Below are 15,223 nucleotides of genomic sequence, written 5' to 3' on the forward strand. Positions count from 1 at the left end.
GTGCTGGGACCCCCCTCTCCAGCAGCGCCTGCCTCCTCTCCCTTCTCTAAACCCTGAAATTGAGAGGGAGATTCGGCCGGATTTGGGATCTTTTTGCCCTTTACCAAGTTATTCTGAACAACTTGAGTAAGATGACGAGCACTCGGGGGGCAGAGCAGGTGAAGGGGCTGGCGTGGGTCGCCCGTGCAGCAGCACGCCCCAGCTCTGATCATTCCATCCAGCCAGGAGCTGCTGAGCACAACGAAGGCCACGCGTTCCTCTTCTCGCCGAGCTCCGGGCAGGTGAAAATAAACCATTCCTGTTTCCTCGCAATAGGCACCTCTGCGTTGAGCAAGACCGCTCCCAGTGCAGGCACCACACACGCCGCAGGGTGTGAGACAAAGGCCTGCAGCGTCCGGGAAGAAATTCCACCTACCTGTGCAGGGTTGCACAAACAGCCACCGAGAGAGGTGGTGCTTTTCCGCCTTCCTCCGAAGCACCAGCCGCCCTCCGCCTCGCGGATATTCAGATGCTATGGAGACAGACCATAATGAACTGTAATAACACAGGCAAATACCGCAATCCGTCACCTTTCAATCACAAGGCTCCTTTCCCTTCCAACCTACAAGCGTACTCAAGCGTGGAGATGAAAATAGTTCCGAGATGAATGGCTGTCACGCAGGGAGGCGGCGGCGGGAGCTCCCTCCCTGCGGCTCCCAGCACAGACCACTGCCACCCGGGGGCTGGCGCAGCATTGGACAGGACCCGAGCACCCCTCGTTCTTGCTGGGGGTGCAGACACTGCCCGGGGGCTCCGCAAAGCGCACGATTCGGTTTGGTTTTGGCAGCTCAGACACCGCCCGGCTTCGTTTTCGCAAGAGCTGCGCCGTGACCCACGCGTGGGCAGTTCCTGCACGACGGCGGCCGCTGCGGGAGCCAGGGCTGGGGGGCCTGGCAGCAGCCAGTGACCCCCCCAAGCTGCTGCAGGTCTCTGCTGCCAGCAGGCACAGGTACCTGGAGCAGGACCCTCACTTTGGGGCTGTGGGGTGCAATGCTGATGGCTGCACTGGGAGGCAGAGCTGCTGGGGGGGGTCTCCACAGAGGGAGAACTAGCACAGCGACACCACAACAGCTCTTAAAAAAATAACTTTAATGTTTTAATGTTGAAGATACACCATCTGTTCACTCCACGGCAGGATCCCACAGCCTGGGTTAGCACAAGGGTTGGGCACGGGCACGGCCCATGGCCCCGCTCAGCACAGCAAGTGCGGGAGGAAGGGAGCAGCGCCGGTGCGGGGCGACTCCGGGGGCTCATCCCTGACCCTGCGTCTGCCCAAAACCAAAGCTCAGGGTGAAGCTGCTCCAGAGACGCACAGGCTGCGCATTTGGGGTGCGCACCCAACCACACAGGCAGCGTCCCCAGGACGGGAGCGCCCAGCAGGCACAGCCCCAGACAGATGGGTCCATCCCCTACATTCTCCACTTGAAGCTCCACAGGGAGAAAAAGGCACAAACCTTTTGCCTCCGTGAATCCCACCACCCTTCCAAAACCCCTTTTCCCCTAGAAGCTGCTGCCTCCCTGGTTCAGGAGCCTCATCACTCCAGCACACCGGCAACAAATCTCGAATTAGTCATTGATTTCCTCCATAGATCCTGGAGAAAACAGCTCCTGGAGAGCTGTTAGCCATAGATCCTGGAGAAAACAGCTCCTGGAGAGCTGTTAGCCATAGATCCTGGAGAAAACAGGGCTTTTTTTTTCAGTAAGGAAGCTCAAGGTTTCTGCAACACCCTCGGACGCCACCATCCATGAAAACACCGCGTGGATCCCACACTCAAAAGGCCTTTCCCAGTCACCAGGACGTGTCACTGACAAGGCAGGGACAGGCAGCTTAAAGTGCATTGTGTCACCCGGTCAGAGCTGGAGATGGGGACAATTCAAAGAGCGATGGTGCTAAAACCACTGGAAAAAAGCAACCAATCCTCGTGACCCTGGGTTTTTCACACCGGCCGCAGACACTGACCAGGGAGCAGGAAGCTATTTAGGAAGCAATCCTGAAAAAACGCAGTTGAATTTTCTTGCTTTATGGGGTAACCTAAATTATGTAAACAGCCATTCAAAACAAGGACCCTGCTGCTTCCAGAAGTAACTCTGAGCGCAGCCCCATGGACCACTTGCTCTTCGAGCGCAGTTTACAGCTCACCTTTAGAGCTCGCTGCTGCTTGTGAATTATTTCTGCTTTAACTGTGCAAAGACAACTATTTTGCTCACCTTCAGCCCCTGTCAGGAGGCACCTGCAAGGACACTACACGTAGCTTGAGCAAGCTTGGCTCTGCCAGGCACGGAGCTTTTTAACACCTCCTCATCCCGACAGAGACCAGCCAATATTCACACACTCTTCTGCAGGAGAGAGTAATTTTTCTGGCCTGGCATCCATCGCCAGCAATGGACACAGGGAGTTTGGTCAAATCAGTCTGGAAGCAAACTGGGGAGTGTAGGAATACTGGAAGCACTTGTAAACGTCGCTGCAGCGCATCACCAGGACATCCTGCTTCAGCTCCCCACGGCATCTCCTCCAGACGCTGCAGCGGAGCTGAATCAACATGGCTTGGGAATTAAATATTCAACCCGGTTCACAGGTGCCCTGCTGCCACCGCTGCTCAGAAGGTGCTCTCGAGCAGGCAGTGGCATCCACAACCCGTGGGACACACCTCCTGGGTGCGAAACCACTCCATCATATGGCTGGTGTGGCCTCCGTGCCCACAGGTCAGGCAGAAGTTGGAGGAGCCCCGCACTGCCACGTGGCAGATAGCGCACTGGAAGGTGAAGCCCTTGCAGATGGCACACTGGGTGCCGCGCACCTCGCTGCGGCAGTGGCTGCAGTACACGCCGAACTCTGGATGGAGGAAAGAAACGGACAACAAGACCATTAGTGCTGGCAGAATCACGCACAGCCCTGCATCCAGCCCCTGCGCTCGACAGATGGGGTCTCTCATCCCAGTGTGCAGGAGATCTGCCTCAGATCTCTGTCATGGTGGGAGAACGGTATCTTAGAGAGGTCTGTGGTCTCCATACGGGAGCAGGGACACGGGCAATCGGTGTGCTGGGGCACTGAGCGGCCCAGCGATTCCCCTGATGGCTAAATTGCTGTCGGTTGGGAACGTGTGTCAGGTTTCTAGCTCAGGACACGCTGACACACGCGTGTTTATCCCTATGAAGTGTAACCGAGGGCAAATGATTTTTGCTTTTGGATTTTCCTCACAGAGAGAGCACAGAGCGCATACGATGCATGCTGGATCAGTGTCGTGACTGCTGGCCGTAGAGGGGCAATGGCAGTGGCCTAAGTCACCAACTTTCACTGCAGTTACTCCCCAGGAGGAGGCCCCGGTGACAAGGTGAGACTGTAATGAGAGCCAAGCAAGCAACCGCTGCTTCTCTGGCATCTCTCACCCACTTCTCTCCTCCCAGGTTAAGTGCATCTTTCCCCAGAGGCCTAGGAAGAAGTCACAAGCTGGGACTCTGCCGGAGCAGGCACTCACCAATGCCTTTGTGGGGATCAGGAGGACAAGAGACAAACTTCAGAACCTCAGCCCGCTTCTCTCGCAGGCCCCAGCGATAAAGGATTTCTCCATAGCACTTCTTAAAGTCATCAAATTGCTGAGTGTTGGCAGGATCCAGGAGCCTAGGGGAACAAACAGCGCTGTCATCCACCCGACTGACTCCCTGAGACGCCGGTTGCAATCCTCTTCCCAGTGATGGACTGGCAACCAGCTCGCACGGGTAGAAGCACAGCAGATTACCTCCCACGCGCTGCTGGAACGCTGCTGAACGCTGGCTGGTCAGGCCTTCACTTGTTTTACACACAAGGGTGTGACCAGTGGGTGGACTCCCCTCTGGGGACCCCATCACGGCTACTCACAGACGTGTCACATGCAATCCCAGTAGTACGAAGCTTCTCCAAACAACTACGTGAATGAAAATGGAGCAGGCATGCTACTGCCCTTTGAGTTTCCATAGTTTTTTACTGTGTGGCCTGGTCTGGGTGATCCTGCTCTGGCAGGGGGGTTGGACTGGATGAGCTTTCGAGGTCCCCTCCAACTCCTAACATTCTGTGACAGCATGAACAGAGACCTGGCTATAGAGTTCCAGCTGACTTGGGTAGAGAGCAACACATCCGTGAGCACCCCCAGGGCACACCATAACCTACCTTTTGTTTTTCTCATGCTGGTCTTTCTCCCGCTCCCGATGGTCGGGATACATTAAGTTCCCGTAGCGGAAGTCATCCGGGGAAGACTCACACCAGGGAGTGGAGGCCTGCTCCGTGTCTTTGTTTGCTGCAAGCATCAAAAATGGTGTGAGCACCCTCAGAAAGCACAGCACTCATGAGCAACCCCCTCAAAACCAGGGTAGGGAAGGAGAGGTGGAAGACCACACATTTGCACACCCCAGTTTTCTCTCCGAGACACGGTCCTATCGCCTTCCGCATTGCTACAAACACTGCCCTAACTCAGAAAACTCAGTCCCAACCTCTTCATGCCCATACTCCTACTGCAGTTGTGGTGACAGGATGGGAATGGGGATCATCAGGCAGAGAAATCTAACATGGAAGAGTCCCCTTTGCCTTCCACTTTAGACAGAAAGGATCCAGGGAATCAATCCCATGGAGTTTGCTTGGGAACGCTGTCCCCAGCAGGGCTGGACTCCTCCTGCCTAGGCAGGGAGGACTCCTGTCGCTAGGGCTGCTGTTACACACAGGGCCTCTGTATGTAAGGCATTGTCTCAGGGCCAGGGAGAAGGCTGCAAATAACCAAGAACCGGACAACTGCTACAGGACAATATCAGCACCGTTAACCCCCATCCTCCACTCTTCCCCACATCACCGATGCCTTGGTATCGCAAGGAAAAGTTACAGCTTTGGTGCTAACAGGGCTGATGCTTGGCCCAAATTTCATTAGGAATCAGCCAACAGCTTCAACCCTGAGCGTGGAGCCCTTCAGAGTGACTTGGCTTCGACAACTTCACAGCTCAGCTGAAAATGTCCTTAGGCCCCTGGCCACCAAGAACGCAGCCCTTCCAACTGCTGCTGTTTTAACAGTGGCTGGAGAAAGCACAGCACTGCTTTTTCCCCTGAACCCTGTGGAATTGGGTGGCTGATGACACAGCACAGCCACTCTTGATGATCACTGAATGACCACGGCGACTGGGAGAGGTGCCTGAGGACTGGAGAAAAGCAAATGTCACTCTTGTCTTGGAAAAGGACAAGGAGGAGGGCTCAGGGAACTGCAGGCCAGTCAGCCTCGTGCCGATTCCTGGGCAGGTGACAGAGCAGCTGATGCTGGGAACCGTTTCCAGGCACATGAAGGACCAGGAGATTACCAGCAGTCAGCATGGATAACAGCCTCAAACTGTGCAAAGTGTTAGGGCTGTGGAAAGCTCACAGCACCAGGTAGCACTGAGGCAGTCACCACAGGCGCTTGCTATAGCCAGGCTGGAAACACAATGGTACAAACTGGTACAAGCTCACTTGTTACTGGTCTCCAACTGGACAAGGCAGCAGCAGGAGGTCTTGGCTCGGGGCTAAGATGTGATCCAGGGCCCTAGCTTGGTAAGTTTAGGGCGTTTGGAGCCACCTCACATTGGCCAAACCCCAGAAAGCTGCTCTGGCAAAGCACATCCACAATCACAGCCAGGACCAACTCCCTTCCTTCCCTACCACAGGAGCCATCTGAAACCCAGCCCAGAAGGGAAGCAGATTCCTCTGTTTTCTACCCAGGTCTCTGTACCTATGCTCCAGCCTCCGGTGCCAAGTCCAGGATCTGACATGCTGGAACAGGAGCCAGAGGAAGTAAAGCTGGGCTGTTCAGGAGGAAAGGAGAGGAAATCAGGTCATCTACATGAGAGATGTTCAAAGATATGCAAGACAAATGGTAAGAAATGGTTGTCATACGTATCGGCTGTGGGAGGCCAGGTTGGAGGCACGCTGAGGGAAGGGGCCGTAGGAGTTTGGGCACCCCTGTAGCCTGGATTGGGCTTCAAACACGCTGCACAGCATGGCCAGGGTTTGCACATCGTGGAGCTGTGAGTAATGAGCCAGCCTGGGAAATGAAGAGGACAGACAGTATGAGACTGGGCAGAGCTCAGTGCACTGAGGCTGCAGGGCAACTGATTTTGAGCTTGCTACATACATCGGTTTAGGTGCCGTTACTGCCCAGAGGAGGCACGTGTGCTCTGCAGGACTGGGCTGTCTTTCTGTCACAGTTTTGAGGAGCCAAGTCCTCCTCCTGAAAACACTCGTGGCCTAGCAGGTGGGAGCTCTGGGAGTTCAGCTGTACTCACGGCCTGATTACCCCAACTTCATACGGCTTCAGGAACAACCTCCGCACAACTGACTTTAACTGGATGTGAAGCTGGAGCCATTAGACTCACCCCCAGCCATAATGTCTCTGAGAAAACCTTCTACATGCATCCCACTTCTAGATCACAAGGCAAAGTCCCACCACAGGTTTTCTGGATGGCTCTGGAGACTCGGAGAGATGAAGAATTACCTGTCCTCCCCTCCCACTGCTGCCACACGGCAGGAAAGAGCCAGGTCGAGCAAAGGTATTCAAAGCACACCACACAAATCCTGTCTATTAACACGGGGCATATTGACAGAAAATACCAACTACTTATTATGTCTCCTCCTAAACAGATTCACTGACAGGACATTTGCAGCTGATACTTGGTTTTGAGACCAGTGGAATGATTTCCCAGTAATGCTATCTGGCAACAGCAAATCTGAAAGCGAAGAAATCAGCTGCACCAACAAACTCATTTAGGAGGTGGGGAGCAGAAAACCAAAACCTCCAAGTCAGGCTTTGCAGGCATGCTGGAAAGCAGATCTCCTACCCACAGCACCCCGCCTATTGCTCAACGTTAGCCAAAGACGACGTGGGTGCTGGATGGGGGGCCAAACGCTGTCTCCTGCATGCCACAGACACACTGGCAGCTTCCCTTCTCAAAGTACCTCAGGCTTCAGAGTTAAAAATACAAGCTGTGGCACTGCCCCACATCTGAAATGTACGTAGTTATGGAGGGCTCTGCTTCAGCAACCGTTCCCCAACCCCTCCGCGGCGTTCAGACACTTACAAGGACTCCAGCAACTGACGTCCAAATGGATGTTGCGCCCAAGGTATCTCCAAATCTGGGTCAGACTTCGGTCCAAGACAGAGATCAGTCGCTACCATTGCCAGTGACCAAACCTGGCAGACAGGAATGAAAAGTATCAAAGCTACAATTAGAAATAACCACACTCCCAGGGCATAGGTGTGCACAAATTCAGTCTCAGATAATAATTGTTTATTTTTTTTTATCCTTCCCCTGGCAGCAGGAGCAGTTTCGGCCTCTGTGACACAAATAATATAGAGAGTAACACAAAACTGAAGCCTTCCCAGTCCCACTCGCTTTGAGTTTGGGTTAAACTTTGAAGAAGCATAGTCTATAGTCTAACAGACCTGTCAGGGTAGCTTAACAGACCTCTTAGTGCATTTTATATTCACGAACCTCCGAGGGGTATAAATTCGACACAGTTTTTGGGTTTGGCGGTGTCTGCTGGCAGAAAGTTTACTGGTGAATCATTATTTGGATGAAAAGTACCTTTTGATTAGCTGTGAGTGTTACTGAGCACTTCTGTTCTCCTGGCACTGCCCAGCGCACCCAGAAGTAGAGTTTGCCGTTTCTACTCCAACAGGTTAACTATTTCACATGAAATTTCTCCTTCACCTATCATCTTCTGCTCTGAAAATGGTTCCATCTTTCCAGTCTCTATATCACTGATCTAGGATTGGTTTTTTTTCTGTTGTGCCTTTTTAAATGGGGCAATTAGAATATTCCAGGGCAAAGCAAAGGTCCTAGCTTGGCATGAAAAAAAGAGGAGGAGAGGAAAAGGAGCACAGTGCTGGAAAGACAGCAGAAATCAGAGAGCCGACAGCACAGAAAAGTAAAGAGAAAAAGACACGCTCCAAGTACAAAGAAGAGCCAGGAAGAGCAGTCCCACGGCTGCTCACCGTGAAAACCAGAAAGAAACAGAAACAAAGACAGAGCTGAGGACAAGACAGCACAGAAAGATGGGAAAGATGCCACTTCCTACATTGCCACAGAGCACAGCTTACATGTAACCTGCAACTCAAGCCTCCCTGCCAGCTAGGAACAAGGGAAGCTGCAATCAGGCTACAGTTACATGGGACAAGGAAAAACAAGCAAGAAACAGAGGTACCTTGGAGAAATCTTGCTGAAGTTACTCTGTCCAGCGTGGGCAAACCACACAGCAAGATTCAGCACAGACAAAGGTGAACTAGAAGTACTTTCTATCATCTGGTCTAGCAGAACCCACCAAGAAGCAAGACAACAGCTTGAGTTTGCCTCTGCTTACAGCAGGTCAGCCTACGCATGTCCCCTGCCCAGGCCTAGGGAGAGCCAAATGCTCAGGAGAGGTGCACAGGCTCCTCTGGCAGTGCCAGCTCGCTCTCATCTCTTCCAGGCACTCCCGAGCCCTGTCAAATGTTCTGCTTGTCGTGATGGACTGACCACATGGGAAAGGATGGGCTAAAAGAGCCGTTTTTCTCCTATTGCTAGCTGAGGGTAAGTGGCCAGCCCCGTGCTGAGGTTGGTCCCTGGACTCAGACTCTCTTGGGGGGAAGCCAGCTACAGATAGCACCCAGTGCACAGATGAGTACCAAGCCACGGGAACAATTACATAAGTGAGACAAAAACATCCATCAAAATGCTGACAAGCAGCTAGGCAACTGCTTACATAGTTACTCCATTTGCTGACTCAAAAGTAGGCTGCGTTCCTCGCTTTGCCTGCAGGAATTCCCTGAAAAATGTGCTTTGCTCAGTTTAGCAAAGGGCACAACACAATCTGCTTGCAGCGCTGGGAAGGAACCTCTTGATGCCAACAGACAATGAGGTAGAGACCACCCCCATGGCTGTTCCTCAGGCCTTGGTTCACCAACCAGAGACTCCTTGGAACAACTGGTGAACCCAGGTGGCTGCTGGGGTAGCAAGGGGACAGCAGAAGCCATCTGAGGGCAGCACAGCATGCTGAGGAAGAGCTCTGATTCAACACAGTACCTGTACGAGGTCCCTCCGTCCCACAGTCAAGGCCGAGGCAGCATTCTTCTGGCAAGTCTCCTGGATATTATTCACATTCAGTCTAAAAAGAAAGGCGACAGCTCAGGTGTGGTTGGCATGTTACCTACAAAGGTGGGGAGGGATGGGGGGAAAGTGGTACTGGCAGCAGCGAGTAGCCCAGAACTTCCAGATCAACATGTGCCTGCGAGCATGGCCAGGATCCCATCCCTTCCTCCCCTGCTATTCAGGGATCACTGCCATCCTTCTGGCAGCTCCCACTCGTCACCTTCCCTCACACATTGCACATCGAGGCCAGCTCCAAACTAGCTGGGGTTGATTCTAAGAGGCACCGATCCAAGGAGATAAGGGCCCAAACTTGTGCCAGGACATCACCAAGCCAAGATTCATTCCTGTCCCTGCAAGGTGGCACTGTCAGCTCCATGGTCCTGTTCCCATTCAGCATCTTGGTCTGCTCTGACTGACCTGGAGGGAGGTGGCAGGACGGAGCAGAGGTGCAGGTCGGTCTTCAGTCTGTTCCCCAGCAGGATAACACACACCAGGGAGTCTCTGAGACACTGTCAAGGTGGGCTGAGGAAAGCCACGTGGGCTCTCCTGCTTATCCTCCCGAGGCACTTGACACCTTTACTGCTTAAGATCTCACAGCAAATGGAAAGGGGTCAGGCTATTTACACACAAAACATCCAGGGAAGAAAGCTCCAACAGGTCTTTTAAAGAATATTCTTTTTAATAATATAGAAAAGAGAGAAGGAAGATATTTTTTCTCTCTCTTCTCTTCCCCCTGCCTCCTTTAAGAAGGGAAGCTTGCTTCTTCCTTGAATGTCCACTGGAAATTCTGTGAAGGACCAGACAAAGCTAAGGAAGAAAAAAAATTCAGGAACAGGGATTTTGTAACTATCCGAGATTCTTGTAAAAAAAAAAACAACCCAAAACACAACACAGAACTTCTCCATCCTTTCCATTAAAGCAGAATTTGCTGTATGGACACTGGCACGTTCAACCAAGTCTCCATGGGAATGGGGCATTCCACATACTTCTGACATTAAAAAGCCTTATGAGCTAATGTCAGGTTTAAAGTATGAGAATGTGCATTTGTTGGGATTTTTAAACCTGTGCATTTAAGCATGGAGTTTAACGTGAGATTTGAAAAAGAATTTGTACTGAAAATTTCTCTCTTTAGCTGATGAAAACCAAAACCTGTAAGGTTTGCAGTGATGACGACGGAGCACCGGTCCAAACTCTGTGTACAATACCCCATCACAAATTTGCTCCATCACACTTTTCAGATTTATAGGAGACAAATCCTCTCTCGCAGGCAGAGGGATACCACAGAAAAGCAGCGAGGCAAGAACAGAGGAAGAAAGCACAGAGACATTCAAAGCTCAGTGCTGCTTGATTCCAGGGTTAAAGCACAGCAGTGCCAACGACGCCTGCTTTCACTTGGGAACGAGTGCCAGCCCGTACTCACATGTAGAGCTCTCCCAGCAGCTTGTGCACAGGCAGCAAGCAGGAAATATCTTGGATAATAACTTTCCCGGCAGCTTTGATGGGTCGGTTGTTGGCATCTGTCCCCTCTCGTTTGCTTTTCCATCTCCTTGATTTCTGCAGAACAAATGGCAAGGTGTTACTGGGGAGGAGGACAGCGGGCTGCCTGGGCCAGCGAACAAAGCACTAGGGTCAGGAATAATGCAAGCAGCACCCAAACCTGCCTTTCAGAAGGCTCTGTGTTACCCTGGAAAACATCCATGACATGCCCAGGAGAACAAGCATCTCCATCTGTAGGGAGTGAAAAGCAGGTCAAGGCAGCGAGCTCAAGGTCGAACTCACTCAAAAAGTATTTAGTGAGTTCCCCTGTGAAAGCCAATAGGAGAACAAATCGGCATCGGGATGCCAATCAAACCTGGGCAGGTTTGGCAGGAGGACGGTTTAATTAATGGTTCTTATTAGAGGTCTGGGAGCCCTCTGCACACAGACCACCGCTGGCTCCAGCCAGCATCAGCAGAGACGTGTGGGAGGCAGGTCGCGCTTGCCATTAGCTTCAGGGCAAGCTGACAGCTCCAGCCTGTCTCTTTTGGTCTCTCAGTGTTTGAGTTACACCCCTCTGGTGGCAGGACAGGCTCCCACCTCCTGCTTTATCAACAGCTTCAAACAAACAGTGGGCAGATGATAAAGCAGGGCCCAAGTTTTCCTAAGCAAGAATCCTCAGCTACCATGCTCACAGCTACTTACGGCTGGCTCAGGACATAAGGGGTGGGAGAGGAGAAGAAAGGAGAGACGAATCAACACAGGGGAACAGAAACAAGAAGCCAAGATTCCCAAATACTCCCCATAACAGGCACAGAGGCCATCTGAACGCCAAGCTGCGTAAAGCTGCCTTGGCTGTATGAAACACCGTAGAGTATTTGGCTGGTATCCTGGCCTCTTCCAGCTCCTCGCTCTAGGAGGGTGAGGAGGAGACAAGAGGATGTGCAGCAGCACGACAGGCAGAAGGCACTGCAGCTCTACTCACAGAAACACTGGCTGCTACACGGGGCTCCCAAGCGCAGCGAAGGACGCTTTGCAATGCTGCTCCCCTGTGGCGTGTTTCCCCACTGACACAAGGAGCCCATGCTCCTGCACAGAAGGGTCTCCTGGTCACACCGAATGACGGAGTGTGCTGAGGCACTTGTCGTGGGGCATCCTACACCTCCATCCAAAACAGACCAGCCCCTTTGAAGGGGCCAGCAAAGCAGCCCTGTGCTGATGGCTCTGCAGAGCAGGCAGAGGTTGCACAGGGACCTCATGGCTCCTAAAGAGCAGGCTGGGCTACAGGAAGGGCACAACCTGGACCTGCAAGCAAGGTCACCTCTACCTTGGGTGTCAGGCCAGCTCTGGGACGGCTGGGTGCCAAACTGCCTTTAACCATGCAGTTCTGTGAGAACCTGGGCAGGCTTATCACAGACACAAAACACCCTTAAAGCTAAGAGCCTGAAGAAATTAATGCCTCCTTCACTGCCTGCCTGGCCCAAGCCTGGACCAATGTGCTGACAGGACCTTGCCATGCTGAGGAAACACCCTTAAAGCTAAGAACCTGAAGAAATTAATGCCTCCTTCACTGCCAATGTGCTGACAGGACCTTGCCATGCTGAGCACACTGCACAAGAAGCAAAAAGGACGTGCTCCTCAAGTCACTCTGGACATTGAGTGACTGAAACTCAGGCTCAAGCACAGGCTTGACAGTAAATGAAGAAGGTGTTTCAGGCTTGAAGGAGGTGGATTTTTCTAGGGATGCCCATGAGACAGAGCATCACCAGCTCCCCTGATCTTCCACTGCTCCCCAAAGTAGAAGAGCACGCATGCTGTCCAATATTCAGGTGCCAAATGCTGGTGGAAACAGGGCTGTCAGCGTTCAGTGCTACAGAAAAGCTGGCTGCCCAGGGCCTGACTGTTCTCCACCACATCCCCTCGAGTCCTAATCCCTCCAAGCTGGAAAAGCTGGCTGCCCGGGGCCTGACTGTTCTCCGCCACATCCCCTCGAGTCCTAATCCCTCCAAGCAGAATGTGCCTGCAGTATTTATCTGCTACATCGACTCTGAAGCTGAGAAGTGCTATGCTAGCAGGTAGCTAGAACATGGTCAGGGAGGAGACCAAACTCTCTTCAGCCCATCAGTTCCTAATCAAGGCACTATCTGGATCAGCCGTGGCTCTCTTGCTGTCAGGTAGAATACATCTCTTTTCCTAACACCTAAAAAAGCAGCTCACCTTCCTGTGCTGAAGGATGTGGGCTGTATTTCATCAAGGTTCCCAAACAACAGTGGCACCTGTACCTCATTCCTTGTCAGGGCAGCCAAATGCTGTCTCCTAGGTGCAGCGAGGAGCTGCTGATGCTGCCAAAAGGAATACTTGAGCAAAGCTTGGGAGCCCCAGCACGACCACATGCTAGCAGGGCAGGAGCTCAGGCGCTTCCTGGAAGGGCTACCAGGTTTCTCACAGCGCTGCCCTGTCAAAAGCTGTTCCTTGTGCAGTGTCTGAGCAGTCGTTTAAACCCAGATGCAGAACTACATTCTGCAGCTCTGTCACCAAGGGCTTCTAGAGCTTGGCAGGTAATTTGGAGAGCAACTTGCCACCTCCTGACCATCCGTGAGCCTCCAAGACTCGCAGCCGATGCCGAGTTCCCTCTGAGCGAGGCAGGCTCACTGTCCTGTCGTCGGGAACTGATTCAACCAGCTCCTGCCCTCTGCAAGAGCGGACTGAAGAAGCCTCCCAACAGGCATTTTAAAGACTAGAAACATGGACAACATAAATCACTTTCCACAGGTAATTCAGTCACTTTTTTTGGGTTTTTTTGAGAATGACAACAAATGAGGATGAGAATGGAAAAGAGATCTTATGAATGGTTTCCACCGCTTGCTGTTAGCATATCACCAGACACATGGAGACACTAAATGCATCAGAAGCCCCTGAAAACTTGAACTCACAACGAAATCTTCCTGTTTTCTTCCTCTTAGCACTGCCCGTTTACTGGCAAAAAGGGAAGCCCTATTTCTTTACTGGTGCAGCTCCAGGAGCAGAGTCAGTCGATGGCCACGTGCCCTTCCAGTGCTACACTTCCATGACTGCCAATTCCTGCCCCTCAAGCTGTGGCAGAAGAAAATCATCGAACCGTATGTACAGCCATCATTAAAAATGTCTGGTTTTTGCAATTCAATTTGCCTCTGTTACAGCAACAGTGTTAGAAAAATCTCTGATCAGAAGTATGGGAACTATCACAGATGAGGTAAAGCTCATCACCATCAGCAGCAGCAGCTCTACGTGGAACCAGATAATTGCTGGCGTTAATTACAGGAGGAGCTCTCCACCAGGTGGTATTTGAGCACCTTTAACAGGGATTACCAGAGGCAAAGAGAGCTTTAGCTTGGGTTTGTCTGGCCAAGGTCCACCACAAGGTTACTCTCTCCCTTCTGCTTCACCTCTTCTCCCACGAGCACCTCTCACTATGGCCTTACCAAAAGGTGTCACCGAGGCTCAGGAGCATCAGGGTAGGACAGAAAACACGTCTCATCCTAGGGGCTGGAGCACAGGTCACAGCGGGGAGCAGGGGACGTAACGACTGGAGCTGAAGCAGAAATCAACGTGCATGCACCAAGCTAACACTACTGACAGCTGAAGGTCGCAGACACAGGTCTTCTGCACTGCCCCTGGCATTTCTAGCTCTTTCTGCAGCCCAGAATCCATGCCAAGGGGAACTGCATCTACCCAGCTGCTCCGGAGAGCTTGAGGAGAGGAAGAAAAGGAAGAAAATAGCTACAGCGATAGCAAATTAAGACTCATCAGTTCCTCAGAGCACCAGAAGGAAAGAAACCAGAGCATTTATGACAATCATGGGGTTGGAGGTGACAGCAGGGAACAGCACTGAACGATGACTACAAAAGCCAGCCTGTACCTGCACTACCATACCCAAGGCTGTAATTTGCTGCAATCTGAGGTGATAACGATGGCAGTAAATGGGTTACATGTAGAAACAGATAGCCCAAGAATAAGCCACCAACTGCTTCGTAGCAACCACCATCATCACTGCATACTCAGCAGGAGTAGTTACAAAATGCTGCGTGTCTGCTCAGAAAGGATGCTGAACAGTTGGGTGTGTGTGTGTGTGCGCGCCTTTGGATCCTGCTGAGGCAGGCAGTGCTGTAAGGAGCGTTGTGAAATGTAAAGTGCCTGTTTCGCATAAGCGTATGCAGAATTTTAGAGTTCGGGATATAAACCGGTGTTAGTAGGCTAAAGGGAAAGGCTGTGTCCAGAAGGGAACACGCTTGATGCTGAAGATACAGCTGTAATGAGGCATTTACAAAATAAGAGAGTTAAACCTGCTCCAAGTCAGGTTCAAGCTGCTTCTAACATTATTTTTTTTTTAAAAGAAATGTAAAAATTGCTGCCTCCCTGCAGAAAGATATGCTCCTTTCTTCTGAACAACTGCCTACAGATTAACTCCCCCATGCAGGTCACGCAGCACTGCCTGGATTTTCTCTTCAAAACAATCAACATTTACTATTTCCAGCATCTCCCACAGTACCAGGCAACTTCCACAGAGGGGATGAAAAATCTGAGGCACTTTTGAATCAAGTGCCCCACAGCAGGA

At 51.9% G+C, this 15,223-nt stretch overlaps 1 protein-coding gene across 1 annotated transcript in view; it reads right to left on the reverse strand.

The window, feature by feature from the left end:
* Positions 1-2,604: 2,604 nt before the first annotated feature.
* The window catches only part of WDR59 (WD repeat domain 59), a 43,536-nt gene continuing 30,917 nt past the window's right edge, over positions 2,605-15,223 (reverse strand). Inside the window, exons 18-25 of the mRNA XM_010191229.1 lie at positions 10,574-10,707; positions 9,088-9,169; positions 7,105-7,217; positions 5,924-6,071; positions 5,760-5,832; positions 4,184-4,310; positions 3,516-3,658; positions 2,605-2,872 (exon numbers count right to left, since the gene is read on the reverse strand). Of these exons, the coding sequence (XP_010189531.1) occupies positions 2,637-2,872; positions 3,516-3,658; positions 4,184-4,310; positions 5,760-5,832; positions 5,924-6,071; positions 7,105-7,217; positions 9,088-9,169; positions 10,574-10,707 (1,056 nt within the window). The 3' untranslated portion in view covers positions 2,605-2,636. The remainder of the gene's footprint in view (positions 2,873-3,515; positions 3,659-4,183; positions 4,311-5,759; positions 5,833-5,923; positions 6,072-7,104; positions 7,218-9,087; positions 9,170-10,573; positions 10,708-15,223) is intronic.

This window comes from Mesitornis unicolor, unplaced genomic scaffold (genome assembly GCF_000695765.1).
Source record: "Mesitornis unicolor isolate BGI_N332 unplaced genomic scaffold, ASM69576v1 scaffold1249, whole genome shotgun sequence".
Lineage (NCBI taxonomy): Eukaryota > Metazoa > Chordata > Aves > Mesitornithiformes > Mesitornithidae > Mesitornis > Mesitornis unicolor.